The 24,137-nt window shown below is 45.0% G+C and overlaps 1 protein-coding gene across 2 annotated transcripts; it reads right to left on the minus strand.

The window, feature by feature from the left end:
* Positions 1–6,230: 6,230 nt before the first annotated feature.
* Positions 6,231–16,726, minus strand: LOC121559794 (forkhead box protein K2-like). Of its 2 annotated transcripts, none has more exons than XM_045224032.1 (9): positions 16,227–16,726; positions 14,857–15,051; positions 11,924–12,074; positions 11,101–11,247; positions 9,064–9,257; positions 8,583–8,776; positions 8,225–8,485; positions 7,907–8,104; positions 6,231–7,753 (listed from the first exon to the last, which is right to left on the minus strand). In XM_045224032.1, the coding sequence occupies exons 1-9, from the start codon at positions 16,505–16,507 to the stop codon at positions 7,542–7,544; spliced, it is 1,833 nt and encodes a 610-aa protein (XP_045079967.1). In that variant the 5' UTR covers positions 16,508–16,726; the 3' UTR covers positions 6,231–7,541. The 2 variants fall into 2 exon arrangements, with proteins under 2 accessions (XP_045079967.1, XP_045079965.1); XM_045224030.1 differs by having other exon boundaries at positions 6,231–7,756; positions 16,227–16,723.
* Positions 16,727–24,137: the final 7,411 nt, after the last annotated feature.

The following is a 24,137-nucleotide window of genomic DNA, read 5'->3' on the forward strand; positions in this document are numbered from 1 at the left end:
GGGTAAGTCTATAAGAGCTTTCCACAACTGGATTGTGCAACATTTGCCCATTTTTTATTATTTTCAAAATTCTTCAAGCTCTGTCAAATTGGTTGTTGATCATTGCTTGACAACCATTTTCAGGTCTTGCCATAGATTTTCAAGTAGATTTAAGTCAAAACTGTAACTCGGCCACTCGGGAACATTCACTGTTCTGTTGGTAAGCAACTCCAGTGTAGATTTAGCGTTGTGTTTTCGGTTATTGTCCTGCTGAAAGGTGAATTCATTTCCCAGTGTCTGTTGGAAAGCAGATTGAACCAGTTTTTCCTCTAGGATTTTGCCTGTGTTTAGCTCCATTCCATTTCTTTTTTTTATTCTGAAAAACTCCCTAGTCCTTAACAATTACAAGCATACCCGTAACATGATGCTGCCACCACTATGCTTGAAAATATGGAGAGTGGTACTCAGTAATGTGTTATGTTTGGGGCAAATCCAATACAACACTTTGTGTTCAGGACCAAAAGTTAATGGCTTTGCCACATTTTTTGCAGGATTATTTTAGTGCCTTGATGCAAACAGGATGCATGATCTGGAATAGTTTTATTCTCTACAGGCTTCCTTCTTTTCACTCTGTCAATTAGGTTAGTATTGTGGAGTAACTACAATGTTGTTGATCCATCCTCAGTTTTCTCCTATCACAGCCATTAAACTAACTGTTTTAAGGTCACCATTGGCCTCATGGTGAAATCCCTGAGCAGTTTCCTTTGGAAAACCTCCCCGGTTTTTGTGGTTGAATCTGTGTTTGAAATTCACTGCTCGACTGATGGACCTTACAGATAATTGTATGTGTGGGGTACAGAGATGAGGTAGTCATTCAAAAATAATGTTAAACTCAATTATTGCACATAGTGAGTCCATGTCAGTTTTAATTTGTAATTATTTTGTAAAAATTTTGAAAAACATTATTCCATTTTGACATTTTGGGGTATTGTGTGTACACCAGTGACAAACAAATTTCAATTTAATCAATTTTCAATTCTGGCTGTATCACAACAAAATGTGGAAAAAGTCAAGGGGTGTGAATACGTCCTTAAGGCACTGTACATATGTATATTTGGGTGGGATTTCACAAGGTAAGATCTTTGAGTTAGCCAGATGGATAAACATTTTGAAATAGATCTAGAAAGATCTATTATCTTCCTACAGTTGAAGAATTGAGTCACCCTTTAAAGTTCCTATTTTTATATGAACTTGATGCTTCAGGCTTTATTCACGTTGGTTAGGTTATCTGGTTAACCTCAGGGATTCCTCTTGGTGAAACCTCACCCTGGTAGAGTTAGAGTTAGCTTTTACCCGCTGTATAAACACAATGAATACGCCAGACTGAACATATGTAACTTACTGCATATAGATCGTACAGAATAGAAAAAGACATCTCTCATGGTGATGAATGTGTTATTGTTTCCCCTTTCCTGACGTTTCATGTTGTTGCTTACTATGTATGTATGTATGTATGTGCAATATTTTTGACAGTATGAGTCTCCCTTGTGGAGAGAAGATGAGGTAAATTAGTTAGAACTCTAGTTAGTACCTATAAGCCAAACCAAAAGCACTGATTTCGGGCTAGATTCAATCCGATTGCCCCTTTTTCGGCTATGCACCTTTTTAAAGGCGACGTTTCCGTGCATCTGTCGGCTCAATCGGAAATGAATGTCAATCGCGCTGTATCGCAGCTCTTCCGCGGTACGGATTGAATCTAGGCCCAAGTACTTTTGATTATGATCAAAACTCAATGTAAAGGTCAAACTCGGAAACTTGATCAGTCTCAGATGATTTTGAATGACATATCTCTTCCTAAGCGGACCTAATTATTTCAAAGAAACAAATGTTTATCATACATCCGTTCATGAATGAATACAACCGTTTCCCCAGAACCAAGCCTTCCCAGTCATTGTGGAAACTGCTGCAATATTCTGCCATGATCAAAGTGAATAGAAAATACAGTTCCCACCCCCTTTGCTTACATTTAAAAAATGTGCTTTCAAGATTAAAGTCTTATGAGTGACACATTCTAGCTGAATTAAACCAAAATCCACCTCCTTGTGTGACTGAATGCACACCCATTCCTTTTTTGTGAGGTTTAATTGACTGGTGTAGTTTATCTCTTGAAGCGAGAACTCTCTTCTGCTTGGTCAGCTTGAGCAAGCGTCTGCATAAATGATCTCATCTACAAATGATGGTAACATTTGTGGATCTACAAGCAGTATTGACTTTAGATCTCATGTTTGTCACAGCATCAGATCCAGCTTTTTGGGCCATGTGACCTTACAATGCAGTACTACAATGTATTTTTCTGTATCAGTGTGTTTGTCATTTGTCCGACGCACATTTCTCTTTCAGTTTGAATTCAATGGGCACCGCTCTCTGAATGCATTTCATTTGTTGCATCCAGCTCTGATTGTACATATGCCGGGGGAATTTAATCCCTACACATTTCACAATGTGAAGAAAAACCACACACACAATGCTATGCTACCATTTAACTACACAGGGACGCGGCACAAACTCTCCTGTTTATATGACAAATTCAAAATGATTGTAAAATCCTGCATTTAAATTTGTGAATAAAACGTCATGTTCGTATGGACATTTGTACATGACCCGGGGTAGTGTGTGTAACTCTGTTTAAGGTAGTGTGTGATCTGTTTTAGTATGTTATTTCAGCATATGCATTCACAAGGTTACTTTAGTTTAGAAGGAACCATGCTTGGTCTGAAAACAACTCCCCAAGCCATCCCCTAGACAGCTGTTAACCCCTCCCCTAGCCAGCTGTTAACCCCTCCCCTAGCCAGCTGTTAACCCCTCCCCTAGACAGCTGTTAACCCCTCCCCTAGCCAGCTGTTAACTCCTTCCCAACCCCTCCCCTAGCCAGCTGGTAACCCCTCCCCTAGACAGCTGTTAACCCCTCCCCTAATAAGTTTCTAAACACTTCTACATTAATGTGGATGGTATCATGATTACTGATAATCCTGAATGATGCACAAATAAAATACCGCCATGGCATACTAACCTCTCACCATAACAGGGGAGGTTATCATTTTGGGGGGGGGGGTATGATATTTGTGAGTAACTTTCTCACTCATTATTCACGATTCATTCAGGATTATCCGTAATCATGGTAGCATCCACATTAATGTAGAAATGTTTAGAAACATTCTTATTTACAATGTGACTCCAAAATGACACAATACATTATTTACCATTCATTTCTATTGGGTACAAATGATCTGAAACACAACCAAAACAAACAGCAAATGCATCCAACAAGTTTGTAAAGTAACAAGCTATTGCGTGCCATAAATATGGGACCAAATACTAAACTTTTGACTACTTTAATACGCATTAGTGAATTAGGCCCAATACATTTGGTCCTTTAAATGGGGGGGGGACTATGTACAAAAAGTGCTGTAATTTCTAAACGGTTCACCCGATGTGGATGAAAATACCCTCAAATTAAAGCTGACAGTCTGCACTTTAACCTCACAGTCATTGTATCGTTTCAAATCCAAAGTGCTGGAGTACAGAGCCAAATGTGTCACTGTCCCAATACTTTTGGAGTTCACTGTGTGCGTCAGCATACGGACATACACTACATGAGCAAAAGTATGTGGACACCTGCTCGTCAAACATCTCATTCCAAAATCAGCCAAACCCGCCCCTATCCCGGACTACGATGGGCCAATTGTGCGCCAGCCATTTGGGATCGAACCCCGGGCTGCAGTGACACCACAACACTGTGATGCAGTGGCTTAGACCGCTACGCCACCCGGGAGGCCCAGTGCACTACTTTTGTTCAGGGTGATGTAGACCAAAGGTAGTGCACTACAGTGGGGAGAACAAGTATTTGATACACTGCCGATTTTGCAGGTTTTCCTACTTACAAAGCATGTAGAGGTCTGTAATTTTTATCATAGGTACACTTCAACTGTGAGAGACGGAATCTAAAACAAAAATCCAGAAAATCACATTGTATGAATTTTAAGTAATTAATTTGCATTTTATTGCATGACATAAGTATTTGATACATCAGAAAAGCAGAACTTAAAATTTGGTACAGAAACCTTTGTTTGCAATTACAGAGATCATATGTTTCCTGTAGGTCTTGACCAGGTTAGCACGCACTGCAACAGGGATTTTGGCCCACTCCTCCATACAGACCTTCTCCAGATCCTTCAGGTTTCGGGGCTGTCGCTGGGCAATACGGACTTTCAGCTCCCTCCAAAGATTTTCGGTTGGGTTCAGGTCTGGAGACTGGCTAGGCCACTCCAGGACCTTGAGATGCTTCTTACGGAGCCACTCCTTAGTTGCCCTGGCTGTGTGTTTCGGGTCGTTGTCATGCTAGAAGACCCAACCACGACCCATCTTCAATGCTCTTACTGAGGGAAGGAGGTTGTTGGTCAAGATCTCGCGATACATGGCCCCATCCATCCTCCCCTCAATACGGTGCAGTCGTCCTGTCCCCTTTGCAGAAAAGCATCCCCAAAGAATGATGTTTCCACCTCCATGCTTCACGGTTGGGATGGTGTTCTTGGGGGTTGTACTCATCCTTCTTCTTCCTCCAAACATGGCGAGTGGAGTTTAGACCAAAAGCTCTATTTTTGTCTCATCAGACCACATGACCTTCTCCCATTCCTCCTCTGGATCATCCAGATGGTCATTGGCAAACTTCAGACGGGCCTGGACATGCGCTGGCTTGGGCAGGGGGACCTTGCGTGCGCTGCAGGATTTTAATCCATGACGGCGTAGTGTGTTACTAATGGTTTTCTTTGAGACTGTGGTCCCAGCTCTCTTCAGGTCATTGACCAGGTCCTGCCGTGTAGTTCTGGGCTGATCCCTCACCTTCCTCATGATCATTGATGCCCCACGAGGTGAGATCTTGCATGGAGCCCCAGACCGAGGGTGATTGACCGTCATCTTGAACTTCTTCCATTTTCTAATAATTGCGCCAACAGTTGTTGCCTTCTCACCAAGCTGCTTGCCTATTGTCCTGTAGCCCATTCTAGCCTTGTGCAGGTCTACAATTTTATCCCTGATGTCCTTACACAGCTCTCTGGTCTTGGCCATTGTGGAGAGGTTGGAGTCTGTTTGATTGAGTGTGTGGACAGGTGTCTTTTATACAGGTAACGAGTTCAAACAGGTGCAGTTAATACAGGTAATGAGTGGAGAACAGGAGGGCTTTCTAAAGAAAAACTAACAGGTCTGTGAGAGCCGGAATTCTTACTGGTTGGTAGGTGATCAAATACTTATGTCATGCAATAAAATGCAAATTAATTACTTAAAAATCATACAATGTGATTTTCTGGATTCCGTCTTTCACGGTTGAAGTGTACCTATGATAAAAATTACAGACCTCTACATGCTTTGTAAGTAGGAAAACCTGCAAAATCGGCAGTGTATCAAATACTTGTTCTCCCCACTGTATATACTCTCGTCGCACCCTCCAAAAAAAAATAAAACGTTGTGAGTTAACACACACACGTGACACTTTATCCCCCCTCCCCTTATTCGCTCTGACTTTGCTGGTAGCTACTTTGAAGAAACATATACTTACTATGACTGTGATATGTGGTTGTCTCACATAGCCATTTTAAAATGAACACGCTATCTGTAAATCGCTTTGGATTAGAGCATCTCGTAAATGACTCAAATGTTTAATAGGGTGCCGTTTCATAGAGGAAGTGTTCTCCCTAGGTCTCCCACACATCTGGCCTGCAGTGACTTCCTGGAACACCAGTGAAAATCCTAGGAATGCAGCTACAGTCACGGTGAAAACAAACCATGTCCTACCTACTTCCCTAGCACTAGACTAGTATTCCCTAATCTCAACACCAGGCAGAGCCGTCAACTATCTGCCAAGCAGCTGCTTCTCTGTAGTGTCGTTTCTCTCCAGTGGTACAGAACAGACTGTAGCTTGGGCCCCTAGAAGACCACTGCATTAGAGGAAATAAGAGATTCACCGATGTTACATTAAAATGGTAAGGTTTCCACCGCTGTCAACCCGGAGACGCCTTGCAAAAGGATGGTTGATCTCACCGTGGCTGGCTTTTGCCCCCTTGTCAAGGCATCTCAGGTTGAAAACAATGTCCTTTGACAAGGCGACAAACACTGAGTGTCCGTTTCTCTGTGTGAATGTGCCTTTATCAGTAGCAGAGCGAGTCAAAAACACACAGACAGACAACGGTACGACAGGACAGAGGTTGAAATTAATTTATATATAAAAAAAATACCCCAAAAAAAGGATGCATTTACCCACCGAAGCAGAACAAACAAATCACTTGTTTTTCCTCGCGGAAACTAAATACAATCTGAAGAGACTTCAGGGAGCCTGAACAGAATAAAACAATCAAGCAAGGAGACTGCCAACTTTCAACACAAAAGGTAACAAACACAGCCATTGATGACAGGGAAAACAGAATAAAGGGAAATAAAATAAAAAAGGAAATGAAGAGGGTAAGTGCTGCACTGGTCAGAATCATACAGTATATAGCATAGATTCAGTCTCATTTTCTTCAGTTCCATATTCAGTTATCTGCTCATGTACATTCTCTCTAAATTCAGTAACATGCAAGCATTGATGAAGCATACGGTCAAACACGCATGGAAATATACTTTTTCTTATAGGATATTTGTTAAAATATGACAAATCTGTAGATATTCAGTGATTTGGAAACTTATTTTGTGTTTGACAACAGAAAAACAAAAACAATCCACTCAATAGTGTGTTCTTGAAGGAAAAAGGTGACTACATTCATTTCACTGAACAAAGATTCCACAATATCAGGTGACGTTAAATGTTTTTGACCTCATTTCTTATAGCTTTTAGTATTGGTTATTACTAAAATGTCTGTGCCTTGGGAAACGGGTGGTACACTCAAAGACGATCCTAGGATACACGTGTACAACAAAATACGACATCTCTACTCACTCACGACTGCATTAGGTAGGTCAACATGAAGGCTAGCTGCCAGAGATATAGGAAATGGTTCCACACACACCCTTTAGGAATACACCACTGTTAACGGTTGTTGAAGTCATTTCTTTCCAAATATTAAGCGCTTGTCTATCATGCTGCCGGGATGACGCCATTGGCTACATCCCTCCCTTGGGGGCATGTGCTGGGAAAAAACTGACAGGGGAACCTACCAATCAGCAGTGGAAGCCTTGGTGATTCTGGTAGTTCCGTTTTCATCTTGTTAACATATATTTTTTTACTTTTTATTTTTGTAACTTGTATATGAAGGTTTACCGCGCTTCTCTTAAGGTTTAATCTCTCCAAAACAATGTCACCTCTTTAGCAACTTCATTCAATTATTATTTTCCTATTTTTATACCAATTGTGAGTGGTTGAGTGGTCTGTCTACTGGTCACACATTCTGTAGTCCGGAGGTGGATCCATATCTCTTTTCTCCCTTTAGAGTAATGATCAACGTGGTTCAGCGTGGGAGTCAGGTCGGGGGGGAGAACAGATGGAGGGGGCTCATTGAGGAGAGGGGTCAGAACCTCTAGTCATCGCTGGCCTTTTCACTAACCCCATTCTCCTCGTCTCTGTTTGTGTGTGAGTTGTTGTTTACAGCGGGGATTATGCTCTCGCTCCCGTCCTCCATTTTGACTCTCTTGGGTTCGGGGGGGTCGGCCAGCTCCCCGTTCTGCCTCTTGGTGGGCAGTGATGCAGAGGCCGAGGCGTGGGCTGCCAACAGGTGGAGGGGGTTCACCACTGCTGAGAGGGGAGAGAGAGAGTTTTACTACTGGATTCATGGCAACCCTGACATAAACAAGCACTACTGAGTGAAAAGGCTGGTAATTTTAGACATGTCATTCCAATCATGTGCCATTTTTACAAGCTTCATCCATTTTGAGTGTGTCTCACCTGTGTTAGCAGCAGTAGTGATTGGGATCAGGCGAGTCCCGTTCTGTGTGATGGTCTTTATAGGAAGCCGATGCTGGCCCAGGGGGGCCTGCTGCAAGATGGTAACCGTTGTTAGGGGCGTGGCCTGGGAGGTCTGGATGATGCGATTGGCCCTGACTATAGAGGAAGTAGTGACGGCTGGGACCGGCTCCACTTTGACTGGGGAAGAGAGAAACACAGAGATATATGACTACAGTTTTTCATTTATAAGGGACTGTTACATTTAAATGTTCTTTCTTTGCTGTAACTGTAAATCTATACGCTAAACTGTCTCCTCACCTTTGACCCCATTGTGGTCTCCCCCTCTGTTCTCCTGCGGTTCTGTCTTTACGGTAACGACGGAGTTCTGTGTAGCAGCAATAGTAGCCATGGTGACCATTGGGATCTGTTGGAGTACATGCACCGTCTGCATGACGGGGGCGGAGCTTACAGCTGTTGTCATGACAGGTGTTGCCATGGTGTAGGTAACAGGTTTCATGGTCGTCTGGGGCAACTGTCGCTGCATGGCGATCAGCACCGGCTGGCTGTTCAGAGGGGAGCCTATCAGAGACAAGAATCAGAGGTCAGACAAGAAGTGGAGTTGTTAACCACCCACCAACACAGTTGAAACAACAACCTCCAACATAACATAGCTCACCAGGAGCGAATTGGGCCTCCTGGATGACAGCTAGTTTGGGCTGTAGGGCAGTGGCTGTGGTGGGGGCTATGGCCCGGGCTGGCTCTGGGTCCATGGGCACAGGGGAACCCTCCCTGGACAGGCTTTCTGGGGTCTGCACACCACTGGAGTGGGCTGACAGTCCCCCTGTGTGGCTAGGAGAGGCCGGGGCACTCCTGAAGGGAGAACAGCAGGTAGACTATTAGAATGATTAGCAAAAGTGAGTGTCCATTCATCTTTGTGTTCTACATGCCAAAAATAAACATCCTACCCAGAGCCCATTGACTCCTTTAGAGCTCAGTGTCCCAGACAGACAAATAATTTCATCTACCTGCACTGCCAAACTGTGGTGAGTTAATATACTGCTGTAGAACTGCATGCTATTTCAAACTACAGTATATACGAGAGGGAAATATACAGGGAAATACAGGAACATCTGACTTATAGTGAAAACGATTTTTACCTGGATGAGAGTGGTCCTAGTGGGGTCCTGAAGCAGGGTACCCCCCTGGGCCTGCGCTTCCTGAACGCCTGTTCACACAACTTGCCCTCTGATGAGGGGTCGATCCTCCAGAACGATCCCTTACCCGGCTCCTCCTGAGACCGAGCCACTTTGATGAAGTAGCGGTTCAGAGACAAGTTGTGACGGATCGAGTTCTAGAACACAGTAGAGAGAGACAGTATTCATTACTATGGTACGGTTATGGCGAATTGAGATTCTAGAACACAAAAGCGACATATTGTGAGAATGATGAAAGCGAGAGAAACAGATCAGATTCTAGAACAGAAAGATGTACAGTGGGGGAAAAAAGTATTTAGTCAGCCACCAATTGTGCAAGTTCTCCCACTTAAAAAGATGAGAGAGGCCTGTAATTTTCATCATAGGTACATGTCAACTATGACAGACAAAATGAGAAATTTTTTTCCAGAAAATCACATTGTAGGATTTTTAATGAATTTATTTGCAAATTATGGTGGAAAATAAGTATTTGGTCAATAACAAAAGTTTCTCAATACTTTGTTATATACCCTTTGTTGGCAATGACACAGGTCAAACGTTTTCTGTAAGTCTTCACAAGGTTTTCACACACTGTTGCTGGTATTTTGGCCCATTCCTCCATGCAGATCTCCTCTAGAGCAGTGATGTTTTGGGGCTGTTGCTGGGCAACACGGACTTTCAACTCCCTCCAAAGATTTTCTATGGGGTTGAGTTCTGGAGACTGGCTAGGCCACTCCAGGACCTTGAAATGCTTCTTACGAAGCCACTCCTTCATTGCCCGGGCGGTGTGTTTGGGATCATTGTCATGCTGAAAGACCCAGCCACGTTTCATCTTCAATGCCCTTGCTGATGGAAGGAGGTTTTCACTCAAAATCTCACGATACATGGCCCCATTCATTCTTTCCTTTACACGGATCAGTCGACCTGGTCCCTTTGCAGAAAAACAGCCCCAAAGCATGATGTTTCCACCCCCATGCTTCACAGTAGGTATGGTGTTCTTTGTCCTCCAAACACGACGAGTTGAGTTTTTACCAAAAAGTTCTATTTTGGTTTCATCTGACCATATGACATTCTCCCAATCCTCTTCTGGATCATCCAAATGCACTCTAGCAAACTTCAGACGGGCCTGGACATGTACTGGCTTAAGCAGGGGGACACGTCTGGCACAGCAGGATTTGAGTCCCTGGCGGCGTAGTGTGTTACTGATGGTAGGCTTTGTTACTTTGGTCCCAGCTCTCTGCGGGTCATTCACTAGGTCCCCCCCGTGTGGTTCTGGGATTTTTGCTCACCGTTCTTGTGATCATTTTGACCCCACGGGTGAGATCTTGCGTGGAGCCCCAGATCAAGGGAGATTATCAGTGGTCTTGTATGTCTTCCATTTCTTAATAATTGCTCCCACAGTTGATTTCTTCAAACCAAGCTGCTTACCTATTGCAGATTCAGTCTTCCCAGCCTGGTGCAGGTCTACAATTTTGTTTCTGGTGTCCTTTGACAGCTCTTTGGTCTTGGCCATAGTGGAGTTTGGAGTGTGACTGTTTGAGGTTGTGGACAGGTGTCTTTTATACTGATAACAAGTTCAAACAGGTGCCATTAATACAGGTAACGAGTGGAGGACAGAGGAGCCTCTTGAAGAAGAAGTTACAGGTCTGTGAGAGCCAGAAATCTTGCTTGTTTGTAGGTGACCAAATACTTATTTTCCACCATAATTTGCTAATAAATTCATTAAAAATCCTACAATGTGATTTTCTGGATTGTTCTTTCTCAATTTGTCTGTCATAGTTGACGTGTACCTATGATGAAAATTACAGGCCTCTCTCATCTTTTTAAGTGGGAGAACTTGCACAATTGGTGGCTGACTAAATACTTTTTTCCCCTACTGTACATGAAAGAGACAGGTTGTGATGGATAAAGTGAGACTGGATGACTTAGAAAGATGTCAGTTTGTCTGGTTTGAAGAGAAATATACCACAGCAGCATGAAATACAGGGTGGATTCACCGACCTGCCAGCCCTTGTCTGCAGTCCTGTAGTAGGGGTAGTTCTTGGTGATGTGCGTGTAAATCCCATTGAGAGTCAGCTGCTTGTCGGGGGCCATGGTGATAGCCTGGACTATTAGTTGGGCATAGGAATACGGTGGCTTGGAGTCATCCTGAGGACAGAACAAATGGAGAAAGCATTTTCTTTCATGCTCCAGATATTTGATTAGATTTGTGTTATGATTGATGTGTATGTATTGCATGTGTTTATCTGGGTCAATAAACGTTTTAATTTTTTTAAAGGTTCAAGAGTTTGGTTTTCAGTTTCACGTTCCTCACACACACGTTGGAAAGCAAGGAGAGTTATAGTTCAACAGGATTCGTTACTCTAAAGTCTACATTTTCACCAACATTGGGCAACTTTTGGACTTCAATGAGTAACCCATCCCAGAGAACCAAAACAAAACCAATGTTTGTTCCCCATCACCCTAGGATCTACCTCTAAAGACAATGGAGTCAGGGGTGTGTTCAGGAGGGTGCCACATTACAGAACGTGGAGATAGAAACGCGTTGTGTAGAACAGACACGACTGTCAGGCAGAGCAGGGATTTGTTTAGCTCTATTAGTCTCATTTCTATTTTCAACGTTCTGAATGCTTCCACATCACCGGTTCACCCCAGTACTAGGTGTGCATTTCAACCGTCTAAAGTGGAATTCTCTGTAAGGTCAGGTCTCTCATTTGGCTTCAATTATACTGCTTTGACTGACCTCTTCATATCAGCGTGTGAGGAATAGAGAGGAAGCCACTTTAGACTATTGGGATGCGCCCCTGTGTTGCTGGTGTCTCACCTTGGGGCTGTCTCCTCCCGAGCAGTCCTTTTCGTCTGATTGGGAGTTCTCATTGATGAGGTCAGCGGTCAGTACACGGCCCATCCTATAGCCAGACAGACCCGCCCCTCGGGGACTTGACGGACAGGAGTTTGGACAGGAGTTGGCAGCACTGTTTTGGGGTGAGAAACAATTTAACGGTGAGACTGAGTGGTAGAGAGTGTGGTTTGGTGATGAACATGGAAATCCTGTGATGGCAGAAAATATCTTAGATCCATCAAGCATCCAAGACATAACCATGGTATCTTAAACCTCCTCTGGTGGCGCAATAAACACAGTGCCTTTGGGAAGTATTCAGACCCCTTGACTTTTTCCACATTTTGCTACGTTACAGCCTTATCCTAAAATCGATTCAATAAAAATTAATCCTCATCAATCTACACACAATACCACATAACGACAAAGCAAAAACAGGTTTTTAGACATTTTTGCAAATTTATTAAAAACAGAAATATCTTATTTACGTAAGTATTCAGACCCTTTGCTATGAGACTCAAAATTGAGCTCAGGTGCATCCTGTTTCCATTGATCATCCTTGAGCTGTTTCTACAACTTGATTGGAGTCCACCTGTGGTCAATTCAATTGACTGGATATGATTTGGAAAGGCACACACCTATCTATATAGGTCCCACAGTTGACAGGGCATGTCAGAGCAAAAACCAAGCCATGAGGTCGAAGGAATTGCCCGTAGTGCTCCGGGACAGGATTGTGTCAAGGCACAGATCTGGGGAAGGGTACCAAAAAATGTATGCAGCATTGAAGGTCCCCAAGAACACAGTGGCCTCTATCATTCTTAAATATAAGAAGATTGGAACCACCAAGACTCTTCCTAGAGCTGGCTGCCCGGCCAAACTGAGCAGCCTGGGTAGAAGGGCCTTGGTCAGGGAGGTGACCAAGAACCTGATGGTCACTCTGACAGAGCTCGAGAGTTCCTCTGTGGAGATGGGAGAACCTTCCAGAAGGACAACCATCTCTGCAGCACTCCACCAATCAGGCATTTATGGTAGAGTGGCCAAACAGAAGCCAATCCTCAGTAAAAGGCACATGACAACCCGCTTGGAGTTTGCCAAAAGGCACCTAAAGACTCTCAGACCATGAAAAACAAGATTCTCTGGTCTGATGAAACCAAGCTTGAACTCTTTGGCCTGATGCCAAGCGTCACGTCTGGAGGAAACCTGGCACCATGCCTACGGTGAAGCATGGTGGTGGCAGCATCATGCTGTGGGGGTGTTTTTCAGCGGCATGGACTGGGAGACTAGTCAGGATCGAGGCAAAGATGAACGGAGCAAAGTACTGAGAGATCCTTGATGAAAACCTGCTCCAGAGCGCTCAGGACCTCAGACTGGGGCGAAGGTTCACCTTCCAAAAGGACAACGTCCGTAAGCACACAGCCAAGACAATGCAGGAGTGGCTTCGGGACAAGTCTTTGAATGTCTTTGAGTGGCCCAGCCAGAGCTCGGACTTGAACCCGATCTAACATCTCTGGAGAGACCTGAAAATAGCTGTGCAGCAACACTCCCCATCCAACCTGACAGAGCTTGAGAGGATCTGCAGAGAAGAATTGGAGAAACTCCCCAAATACAGGTGTGCCAAGATTGTAGAGTCATGCCCAAGAAGACTCAATGCTGTAATCGCTGCCAAAGGTGCTTCAACAAAGTACTGAGTAAAGGGTCTGAATACTTATGTAAATGTGATATCAGGTATTTTATTTTTAATAGATTAGCAAACATTTCTAAAAACCTGTTTTTGCTTTGTCATTATGGGGTATTGTGTGTAGATTGATGAGGGAAAAAAACAATTTAATCAATTTTAGAATAAGGCTGTAACGTAATTTTTTTGGGGAAAAACTCAATGGGTCTCAATACTTTCCGAAGGCACTGAGTGTATAACACACCTGCTCTTTCCATGACAGACTGACCAGGTCAATGGTATGATCCCTTATTGATGTCACTTGTTAAATCCACTTAAAGTCAGTGTCGATGAAGGGGAGGGGACAGGTTAAAGAAGGATTTTTAAGCCTTGAGACAGGGATTGTGGATGTGTGCCATTCAGAGGGTGAATGGGCAAGACAAAACATTTAAGTGCCTTTGAACGGAGTATGGTAGTAGGTGCCAGGCGCACCGGTTTGTGTCAAGAACTGCAATGCTGCTGGGTTTTTCACGCTCAACAGTTTCCTGTGTGTATCAAGAATGGTCCACCACCCAAAGGTCATCCAGCCAACTTGACACAACTGTGGGAAGCATTGGAGTCAACATGGGCCAGCATTCCTGTGGAACGCTTTCGACACCTTGTAGAGTCCATGCCCCGACGAATTGAGGCTGTTCTGAGGGTAAAAGGGGGGAGTGCAATTCAATATTAGGAAAGTGTTCTTAATGTTTTGTACACTCCGTGTATATGCCAGGAGTTAGATGGGACGATAAACTCAAAACGTATCCATACCGACCATTTATAATTTTATTGATCGATAATAACGATAATTAGCCTTTACTAGAGGAATGTGAAGTTTGAAATAAAATAAGTCTGCTAATATGGGCTATTGGTAACCGGACAATTGATAGCTACAACATTCAAAGTTGTATTAGTACTTTTAAGGGTAATATTTAAAAAGCTACTGGTGCACATTAATGTTATGAATTTATTGTTCAATTTATCATTATCATGATAATTCAGTCAATTTACGCGAAATTGATTTTTGTCCATATCGGCCAGCTCTACCAGGAGTATTCAAATCTGAGCCTGGAGGTCCGGAGTATTGCTGGTTTTCTGTTCTACCTGATAATTAATTACACCCACCAGGTCACCAAGGGAAGAATGAAAACCAGAAGTGGCACAAGCTTCCAGATCCAGATTTGAATTACCCTGCCATCTGCAATGCTCTTCACTTCAGTCTCACCTGATGGTGCCAGTGGGTGAGGGCAGGGGGCTTATGAGGTGTGCGATGTTGTCTGGAATGTTGATGGTCAGCGGCGCCATTTGGGGCTGGACGGGCTTTACCGGCGACTCCGACACGTTCCTACGCTCCTTCTTATCGCTGGACAGGGCTGTGAACGTGATCTTGATGTTGGTGCTAGGGAACCGGAGACAGCACCTGGAGAACAGCGAAAGAGAGGGAGGGAGAGTCAAAGACAGAACAGTAGGACATGACAAGTGCAGGCCATCCAGACCTACCAAGACTCACTCAACATTAATAGTGAGAATGTCACTTTCATTATGCATTCTGACTGCAACACACCAGCAGTGTTGAGTGGGCATCTTCTCATATCAAAACATGCAGAGGCAGTCTAATAGGACCTGAACCAGTGTGGGCCAGAAGAGTTAGCCTATAAACAGGGTTTATAAATGGCACTTACATAACAGGTCTTACTTACTATTACAATGGGGTATATTTGGACCATATCATCTGCTATGGGACCAGCTGACTGGCATGCTGTGACATATAACTATTTGACATTTCAGACCAGTAAAACACCACATTTCACTGCACCTTTACAGTGTATATGACAAGAAAAAATGTATTCAATAGAATCAGATTGGTATGCAGTTCTACTAATCATAACAATCAAGACTATTTCCAACCCTCTATTTCTATTTACCATTTCCTGCTCAGTTGGTAGAGCATGACACTTGCAACGCCAGGGTTGTGGGTTCGATTCCCACGGGGGACCAGCACGAAAAAGTATGACAAATAATTTGCCCTCACTACTGTAAGTCGCTCTGCTAAAATGTAAAATTGTAAACAGAAACGTCGGGTAACATTTGGTTACTGGCTCCATTTGGAAAAGCTATTAATTCAGCTTGATTTACAGCCCATACTGACAATAACAAAACATGGGGCAGGCTTGTTTATTTGTACATTAAGCTGTGCAAAAATTGCAACACATCCGACTACAAACGAAGCTGACGTTTAGCCAAAGCATGGCCCTTTGCACAAGTAAAGCTAGCCTTAGATAGCTACATACACATTCCCCGTAAACACGTTTAGCTTTCAATAAATATATATACAAACATAGCTAGCCAACTACAGTACCTACATACGCACGCTTAGTAATGTTAAATTACAACATTTTTTGGTTGTTCTTTGCGTAACCCTTCTATGCAAACAAAGCCAGCGTTACCAGCGGCTCACTGTGTGTGGACAGGCGCTTGTCACAACACGTGCTGCGGCTAGGGAACAAAACAATAACAACGCGAGGTCAGAATATCATCACCTTTACGTTAGCGCTTTTACCTCGACATAAAATGTTAAATACTACCCCATCTTACATTCGTGGGAGCTGCAGAGGTGGAGCCCCTCGTCTCTGGAACACCCCATCAACAAACACCCCGTTTTTGCCAAGGCATCGGAGGTAGAATTCCCCGCTACCGGTGCCGTCTTCACCGGCGGTGAAAATTTCGAGGTGCCGACGGGAAATGAAACTGGAGTGGCCCATGCTGACGTCCACCGAGCCCTGCGATGAGTTCCGTCCGATGGTCGCCGACCTCTTCTTCATCAGGTATTCGAATTCTCGGCCCTCAAGCCGGGCAACTGCTGAGCCAACCGCCATCTTATTGGGGGTTATAATATTGAGACTGTGTGGGGGGGAAATAGGCTCGAATTAGGGAGTACTGGCTTTAAATTTGGTGGGGTTTAGCACTGTGGAGATATCGTAAAAGGACAATCCAATTTTAAAACCGTTAAGAATTTGGCTAGGAACGTGCCAGTTTGGGGACACAGCAACTCCGACCCACCGCCGCGACAGAGAGAAGGAGAAGGGACAACAGCCAACCAATGGAGGCCAAATGGGAGGAAAGGAGGTGACTGAAAGCTCAACGGCCCAATCCCTTGAAAGACTGGGTAGGCAGATAAATCGTGTTTACCAATGACAACCAAAATATAAATAGTGTGTAAAAAAATCACTGTAAGTATAAAAATCACGGTTGGTTGCACTGTAGGCTGAAGAGCATATCGATGGCTGAATGTAAACGATGGAATCTGAGATTTACGATATGGACTGGAGTTTTGTAGCTTCACGAAGGGATAATTCACCCAAATTACATATTGGTTTCCTTATCAAATCAAATTGTATTTGTCACATGCGCTGAATACAACAGGCCCTTAACCAACAAAGCAGAGTTTTTTTGAAAGTAAGTAAGTACAAATTGATAAATAAACTAAAGGAAAAAGAGTAACACAATAAAATAACAATAAGGAGGATATATAAGGGGTACCAAGTCAATGTGCAGGGGTACGGTTAGTCCAGGTAATTTAGGTAATATGTACATGTAGGTAGGGGTAAAGTGACTATGCATAGATAATAAACAGATGGTAGCAGTTGCGTGTGTGAATGAATGTGAACGTATTCAGACCTCTTGACTTTTTCCACTTTGTTACGTTACATCCTTATTCTAAAATTGATTAAATTGTTTTTTTCCCCCCTCAATCTACACACAATACCCCATAATGACAAAGCAAAAACAGGTTTTTAGAACTGTTTGCTAATCTATTAAAAATAAAATACCTGATATCACATTTACATAAGTATTCAGACCCTTTACTCAGTACTTTGTTGAAGCACCTTTGGCAGCGATTACAGCATTGAGTCTTCTTGGGTATGATGCTACAAGCTTGGCACATCTGTATTTGGGGAGTTTCTCCCATTCATCTCTGCAGATCCTCTCAAGCTTTGTCAGGTTGGATGGGGAGCGTTGCTGCACAGCTATTTTCAGGTCTCTCCAGAGATGTTAGATCGGGTTCAAGTCCGGGCTCTGGCTGGACATTCAGAGACTTGCCCGAAGTCACTCCTGCATTGTCTTGGCTGTGTGCTTAGGGTCGTTGTGCTGTTGGAAGGTGAACCTTCATCCAAGTCTGAGGTCCTGAGCACTCTGGAGCAGGTTTTCATCAAGGATCTCTCTGTACTTTGCTCCGTTCATCGTTGCCTCGATCCTGATTAGTGTCCCAGTCAATGCCACTGAAAAACATCCCCACAGCATGATGCTGCCACCACCATGCTTCACCGTAGGCATGGTGCTAGGTTTCCTCCAGACGTGACGCTTGGAATTCAGGCCAAAGAGTTGAATCTTGGTTTCATCAGACCAGAGAATCTTGTTTCTTTAGGTGCCTTTTGGCAAACTCCAAGCGGGCTGTCATGTGCCTTTTACTGAGGAATGGCTTCCGTCTGGCCACTCTACCATAAAGGCTTGATTGGTGGAGTGCTGCAGAGATGGTCGTCCTGCTGGAAGGTTCTCCCATCTCCACAGAGGAACTCTCGAGCCCTTCTCCCCTGATTGCTCAGTTTGGCCGGGCTGCCATCTCTAGGAAGAGTCTTGGTGGTTCCAAACGTCTTCCATTTAAGAATGATGGAGCCCACTGTGTTCTTGGGGACCTTCAATACTGCAGAATTTTTTTGCTACCCTTCGCCAAATCTGTGCCTCGACACAATCCTGTCTCAGAGCTCTATGGACAATTCCTTCAACCTCATGGCTTGGTTTTTGGTCTGACATTCACTTTCAACTGTGGGACCTTATATAGACAGGTGTGTGCCTTTCCAAATCATGTCCAATCAATTGAATTGACCACAGGTGGACTCCAATCAAGTTTTAGAAACATCTCAAGGATGATCAATGGAAACAGGATGAACCTGAGCTCAATTTCGAGTCTCATAGCAAAGGGTCTGAATACTTATGTAAATAAGGTATCTGTTTTTTATATTTAATACATTTGCAAACATTTATAAAAACCTGTTTTCACTTTGTCATTATGGGGTATTGTGTGTAGATTGCTGAGGAAAATGTTTTATTTAATCTATTTTAGAATAAGGCTGTAATGTAACAGAATGTGGAAAAAGTCAAGGGGTCTGAATACTTTCCGAAGGCACTGTGTATATATTGTGATGTCACGAGAGGCTGTGTCCTGGAGGGACGTTACATCCCCCTGAGATGGCTGCAAACCCAGACAGCTATGGCTCCATCTGCTGGTATGGTCGGGAACTCCAACCCTCTATGGCCAATCTTCCCACGCAGCTGAAACCAATCAGGAGCTGATGAGCTGAAGGTTTGTTGAAGGGAAGAGACACGGTCTCCAACCTGGGCTCTCTGGAGGACAAGAGTGCTGCATGTCCACTTCCATGAGGAATATAAGGATTTGGAGATACTTACCTTTGGGAAATACTCACCTTTGGATATATGCACCTGTGGAAATACGTGTGGGACATTTGGAAGGACGTTTTGCTGGGTTGGCCACTAGCTGCAACGTGGAATACAGTAAGACTGGGGAAAAGTTATTTGAGCGAGGGAGAGTTATGATTTTGGATGTGGAAGAGACATCCCTGAACTGTTAACCCTTAAAGAGCCACCAGAGAACAGAATTGTGTTATACTTTCGTTAGTTTCCCAAGACCTTTAATAAAATCCTTGTTTTGGTTGAACCTGGTCTCCTTGCACTACTTGAGCAATCCCGCTGAAAGCTGTGTAGCCTCTCGTGACATCACAGATGGTGGAGAATACGGGCACGCTCAAGCGTTAATAGTGCATGTCAGAGGAGGATACCGAAGGTTTGATCACCCAGTTTTCCAAGTTGGCCGTAGGCTCCCCGCCGACTGAAATGGAGGACATATTGAAAGCCCTTGTTGCTGGCCAGCAAGCCCAGATGCAAGCAAACGTGGCTCTCTTGGAGGAGCAAAAGAAAGCCAACCGTCTGAAGGCAGAGGAGTTGCAGTTGCAGAGACAGAGGGTGGTCCAAAATACCCGCCCAATAAAGGCAAGTGACTTTATATCTAAGATGGGAGCTACCGATGACATTGAGGCATACCTGCATGCATTTGAGGCCACGGCCACTAGGGAAGCCTGGCCCAAGCAACAGTGGGTTGGTCTGTTAGCCCCCTTTCTAACCGGGAATCGCTGAATGCTGTCCGGGACCTGGGCCCTGACCAGGTTACTGACTATGATGCCCTGAAGTCTGAGATCCTCAGCAGATATGGACTCACAAAGTTTGGTATGGCCCAGCGCTTTCACAGTTGGACCTTCCAACCAGACCAACCTCCTCGGGCGCAGATGCATGAACTTGTCCGAATCGCAAGGAAATGGCTGGATCCGCAGAGGAATACAGCAGCGGCGGTGGTGGAGGCCGTTGTGGTGGATCGTTACCTACGCGCCCCTGCCTTATGAGGCAAAACGGTTCATCAGTCAACAGGCCTTGACCACGGCTGATCTGACCGTGGAAGCTGTGGAAAAGTACCAGGCCACAGCGGAGATGCTGAATGCTTCCCGAAAGGACCCCAAGGTCTCGAACCCAGCCACGTCAGGACTTATCCCGGCTCCAGGGGGAGCCAGAAACCAGGCGGGTCCAAGAAGAGTACACCAGGAGGGGAAACTCGACAGTGTTACCGGTGTGGGGGAGATGGGACATATCTCCTGGCAGTGTGGGAAACCAGCCGATGAACCTATGCCCACTGCGGAGTCCTCCAGCTCAGCACCCACACACCGTTTGCCTCGCTCTTGGGAGTCGTAGATGGCGGCCCAGATCGACCCCCCCACCTGCCCGGTAACTGTGAATCACCATGATGTGGAGGCCTTACTGGATTCTGGTAGCCGGGCCACCCTGGTGCGTAAGGATTTGGTGGGCCCAACGTGTCTGACCCCGGGGAAAGTCCTCCCAGTTTCCTGTGTCCATGGGGACACCAGAGAATACCCCATTACTGAACTTACAATGACCAGCACACGGGGAACCATACACACGACGGCGGGGGTGGTTGATTCCCTCCCCGTCCCTGTCCTAATTGGACGAGACTGCCCAGCCTTTTACCCACTCTGGAGAGAGTCTCAGGAGAGGATAACCCGAGTACCTCGGAAACGGAGAGGCAAGACTCATCCTGGGAAGGCTCCGGTGCAATCCTCCGAATTACTCACTCCCGCCCGGGCTCTGATAGGGATGGCAGGTGCCCAGACCGACACAGAGACGGAGCTACAGAATCTGGACAAAGAACTGTCTGGTCTGAAGGGGACCGCTGAGAGGTATCGTTTGTTAAAGCAACAGTTAGACATGAAGACAGAAGAGTTAGATATCCTCCAGGCTAAACTCCAACAGAGCTCCTTCCCTAAGCAACAGGAGGAGCTGGAGAGGCTGCGCAGGACCATCGAGGAGTGTGAGGAGACCCTGCGCAGTAGTAAGGAGGTCCAGAAGAAGGCAGAGGAGAAGTACAAGGTGTTGGAGAACAAGATGAAGAATGCGGAGGCAGAGAGAGAGAAGGAACTGAAAGCTGCTCAACAGAAGCTAAACTCTGCTAAAACCAAGGCTGATGCGTTCAGTAAGAAACTCAAGGAGAGACAACAGGAGGCGGAGTCCCTGGTCCTAGAGTTGGAGGAGTTGAAGAGAGAGCAGTCTGGCAAGCACCACGGCAATGCGGACGCCCTCTCCCGGCGTGATGCCTTCTTCGCTGCCTTTACCCCGACGAGGACGTCGGTCCCGAGGAGGGGGATGTGTGATGTCACGAGAGGCTGTGTCCTGGAGGGACGTTACATCCCCCTGAGATGGCTGCAAACCCAGACAGCTATGGCTCCATCTGCTGGTATGGTCGGGAACTCCAACCCTCTATGGCCAATCTTCCCACGCAGCTGAAACCAATCAGGAGCTGATGAGCTGAAGGTTTGTTGAAGGGAAGAGACACGGTCTCCAACCTGGGCTCTCTGGAGGACAAGAGTGCTGCATGTCCACTTCCATGAGGAATATAAGGATTTGGAGATACTTACCTTTGGGAAATACTCACCTTTGGATATATGCACCTGTGGAAATACGTGTGGGACATTTTGGAAGGACGTTTTGCTGGGTTGGCCACTAGCTGCAACGTGGAATACAGTAAGACTGGGGAAAAGTTATTTGAGCGAGGGAGAGTTATGATTTTGGATGTGGAAGAGACATCCCTGAACTGTTAACCCTTAAAGAGCCACCAGAGAACAGAATTGTGTTATACTTTCGTTAGTTTCCCAAGACCTTTAATAAAATCCTTGTTTTGGTTGAACCTGGTCTCCTTGCACTACTTGAGCAATCCCGCTGAAAGCTGTGTAGCCTCTCGTGACATCACAATATATATACAGTACCAGTCCAAAGTTTGGACACCTACTCATTCCAGGGTTTTTCTTTATTTTTACTATTTACTACATTGTAGAATAATAGTGAAGACATCAAAACTATGAAATAACACATGGAATTATGTAGTAACCACAAAAGTGTTAAACAAATCAAAATATATTGTATATTTTGTTTTGTTTTGATTTGTTTAACCCTTTTTTGGTTACTACAACATTCCATATGTGTTATTTCATAGTTTTGATGTCTTCACTATTATTCTACAATGTAGAAAATAGTAAAAATAAATAAAAACCCTTGAATGAGTAGGTGTGTCCAAACTTTTGACTGGTCCTGTATATATAGGGCTATATATCAATCTAGAACAGTATTATCTATTTTGGATGCAATTTGAATGGAGTTGATGGATAGAGAGAACGACTGTGAGAGAGTGCTCACACCTGCATTGTTTTAAAGCCATGATATTTGAGTGATAGGCTGCAATAAAAATACAATAAAAAACATTTACAATTAAAAAAACAAGGTGGTCACCTGAAAGCCAGATGGAGATGGGTAAATTAGACATGCATTCAGTCTTTATATTACTGTAGTATAGGCTATGCTGCTGCAAATGTAGGCCTACCTGTCACAAGAAAAAAAGTAAACCATGATGAGATCATAGGTCTACATGCATTGTGAACTGCGCTCCATACTGAGATGAGATGTCTGTCCCAAACCTGAGCATTGATTCATCATGCGGAGGCCGTAGAGAAGCCAGATTTAGACCACATATAATTTAACAGTTCCATTTCACGCCATGCTGTTCATATAAATCATTTATTATAATTTGCCGGTTTCTCACAGTTATTTATCCGGGGAAAAGGGAGTGGTTTTGGGTGGTAAATCCCGGTAAATATTGGTAACCACCATTCAACCCTAATATATAGGGAGTAGAAAACAACATGGCTACAGTGCCTTGCAAAAGTATTCATCCCCCTTGGCGTTTTTTCCTATTTTGTTGCATTACAACCTGTAATTTAAATGTTTTTTTTTATTTGGATTTAATGTAATGGACATACACAAAATAGTCCAAATTGGTGAAGTGAAATGAAAAAAATAACTTGTTTCAAAAAATTCTTTAAAAAGATATAACGGAAAAGTGGTGCGTGCATATGTATTCACCCCCTTTGCTATTGTCACGTTCGTCGAACAGAGATGAGGACCAAGGCGCAGCGTTGCAGGCAAACATACTCTTTAATTAGAGACACAATCAAAACAACAAACGATACGTGACAGTTCACGGTCTAACATAAACAGACTTGAAACAAGATCCCACAAACACAAATGGGAAACAGACAGTTTAAATATGGCTCCCAATCAGAGACAACCAACGACAGCTGACACTCGTTGCCTCTGATTGGGAGCCACTCAGGCCAACATAGAAATACACATACTAGATAAACAAATGAAATGCACACCCTGGCTCAACATACAAGTGTCCCCAGAGCCAGGGTGTGCACCACAGGGGAGGGACCGGGTGGGCACTCCGCTTAGGCGGCGGATCCGGCTCCGGGCCTGATTTCCGCTCCCTCTCCAACCCCCCAAAGTACCCCTGGTCCGGTCTGGCCCCGCTGGCCGGAGCTGGACTGCACACTGGTGGAGCGGATTGCTCTAGCTCCGGCGTGAAGCATCTGACCGGTGCCGGACCAGCCACCGGTGGAACAGGCACGGGCCGTGCCGGACTGACGACGCACACCACTGGCTTGGTGTGGGGAGCAGGAGCGGGCCGCGCCGGCTGACGAAACGCACCACTGACTTGGTGCGGGGAGCAGGAACGGCGTGCCGGGCTGACGAGCGCACCACCGACTTGGTGCGGGGAGCAGGAACGGGCCGAGCTGGGCTGACGAAACGCACCACTGACTTGGTGCGGGGAGCAGGAATGGGCCGGACCGGGCTGACGACGCGCACCACTGACTTGGTGCGGGGAGCAGGAACGGGCCGCGCCGGGCTGACGAAACGCACCACTGACTTGGTGCGAGTGGCAGGAACAGGCCGGACCGTACTGGGAACACACACCACTGGCCCTACGTGGGGATCAGGAACAGGCCGGACCGGACTGGCAACACACGCCAGTAC

The sequence above is a fragment of the Coregonus clupeaformis genome, chromosome 1 (genome assembly GCF_020615455.1).
Source record: "Coregonus clupeaformis isolate EN_2021a chromosome 1, ASM2061545v1, whole genome shotgun sequence".
Classification (NCBI taxonomy): domain Eukaryota; kingdom Metazoa; phylum Chordata; class Actinopteri; order Salmoniformes; family Salmonidae; genus Coregonus; species Coregonus clupeaformis.

What these genes read in the sequence shown, in the direction of transcription:
- LOC121559794 (XM_045224030.1), bottom strand. Translation starts at nt 16,507, where the DNA reads ATGGCGGTTGGCTCAGCAGTTGCCCGGCTTGAGGGCCGAGAATTCGAA. An exon ending in CCTCTGCAGCTCCCACGAAT is followed by an intron (nt 15,052 to 16,226) that starts GTAAGATGGGGT and finishes GCTGTTCTCCAG; the next exon opens with GTGCTGTCTCCGGTTCCCTA. An exon ending in AGACCACAATGGGGTCAAAG is followed by an intron (nt 8,105 to 8,224) that starts GTGAGGAGACAG and finishes TCTCTTCCCCAG; the next exon opens with TCAAAGTGGAGCCGGTCCCA.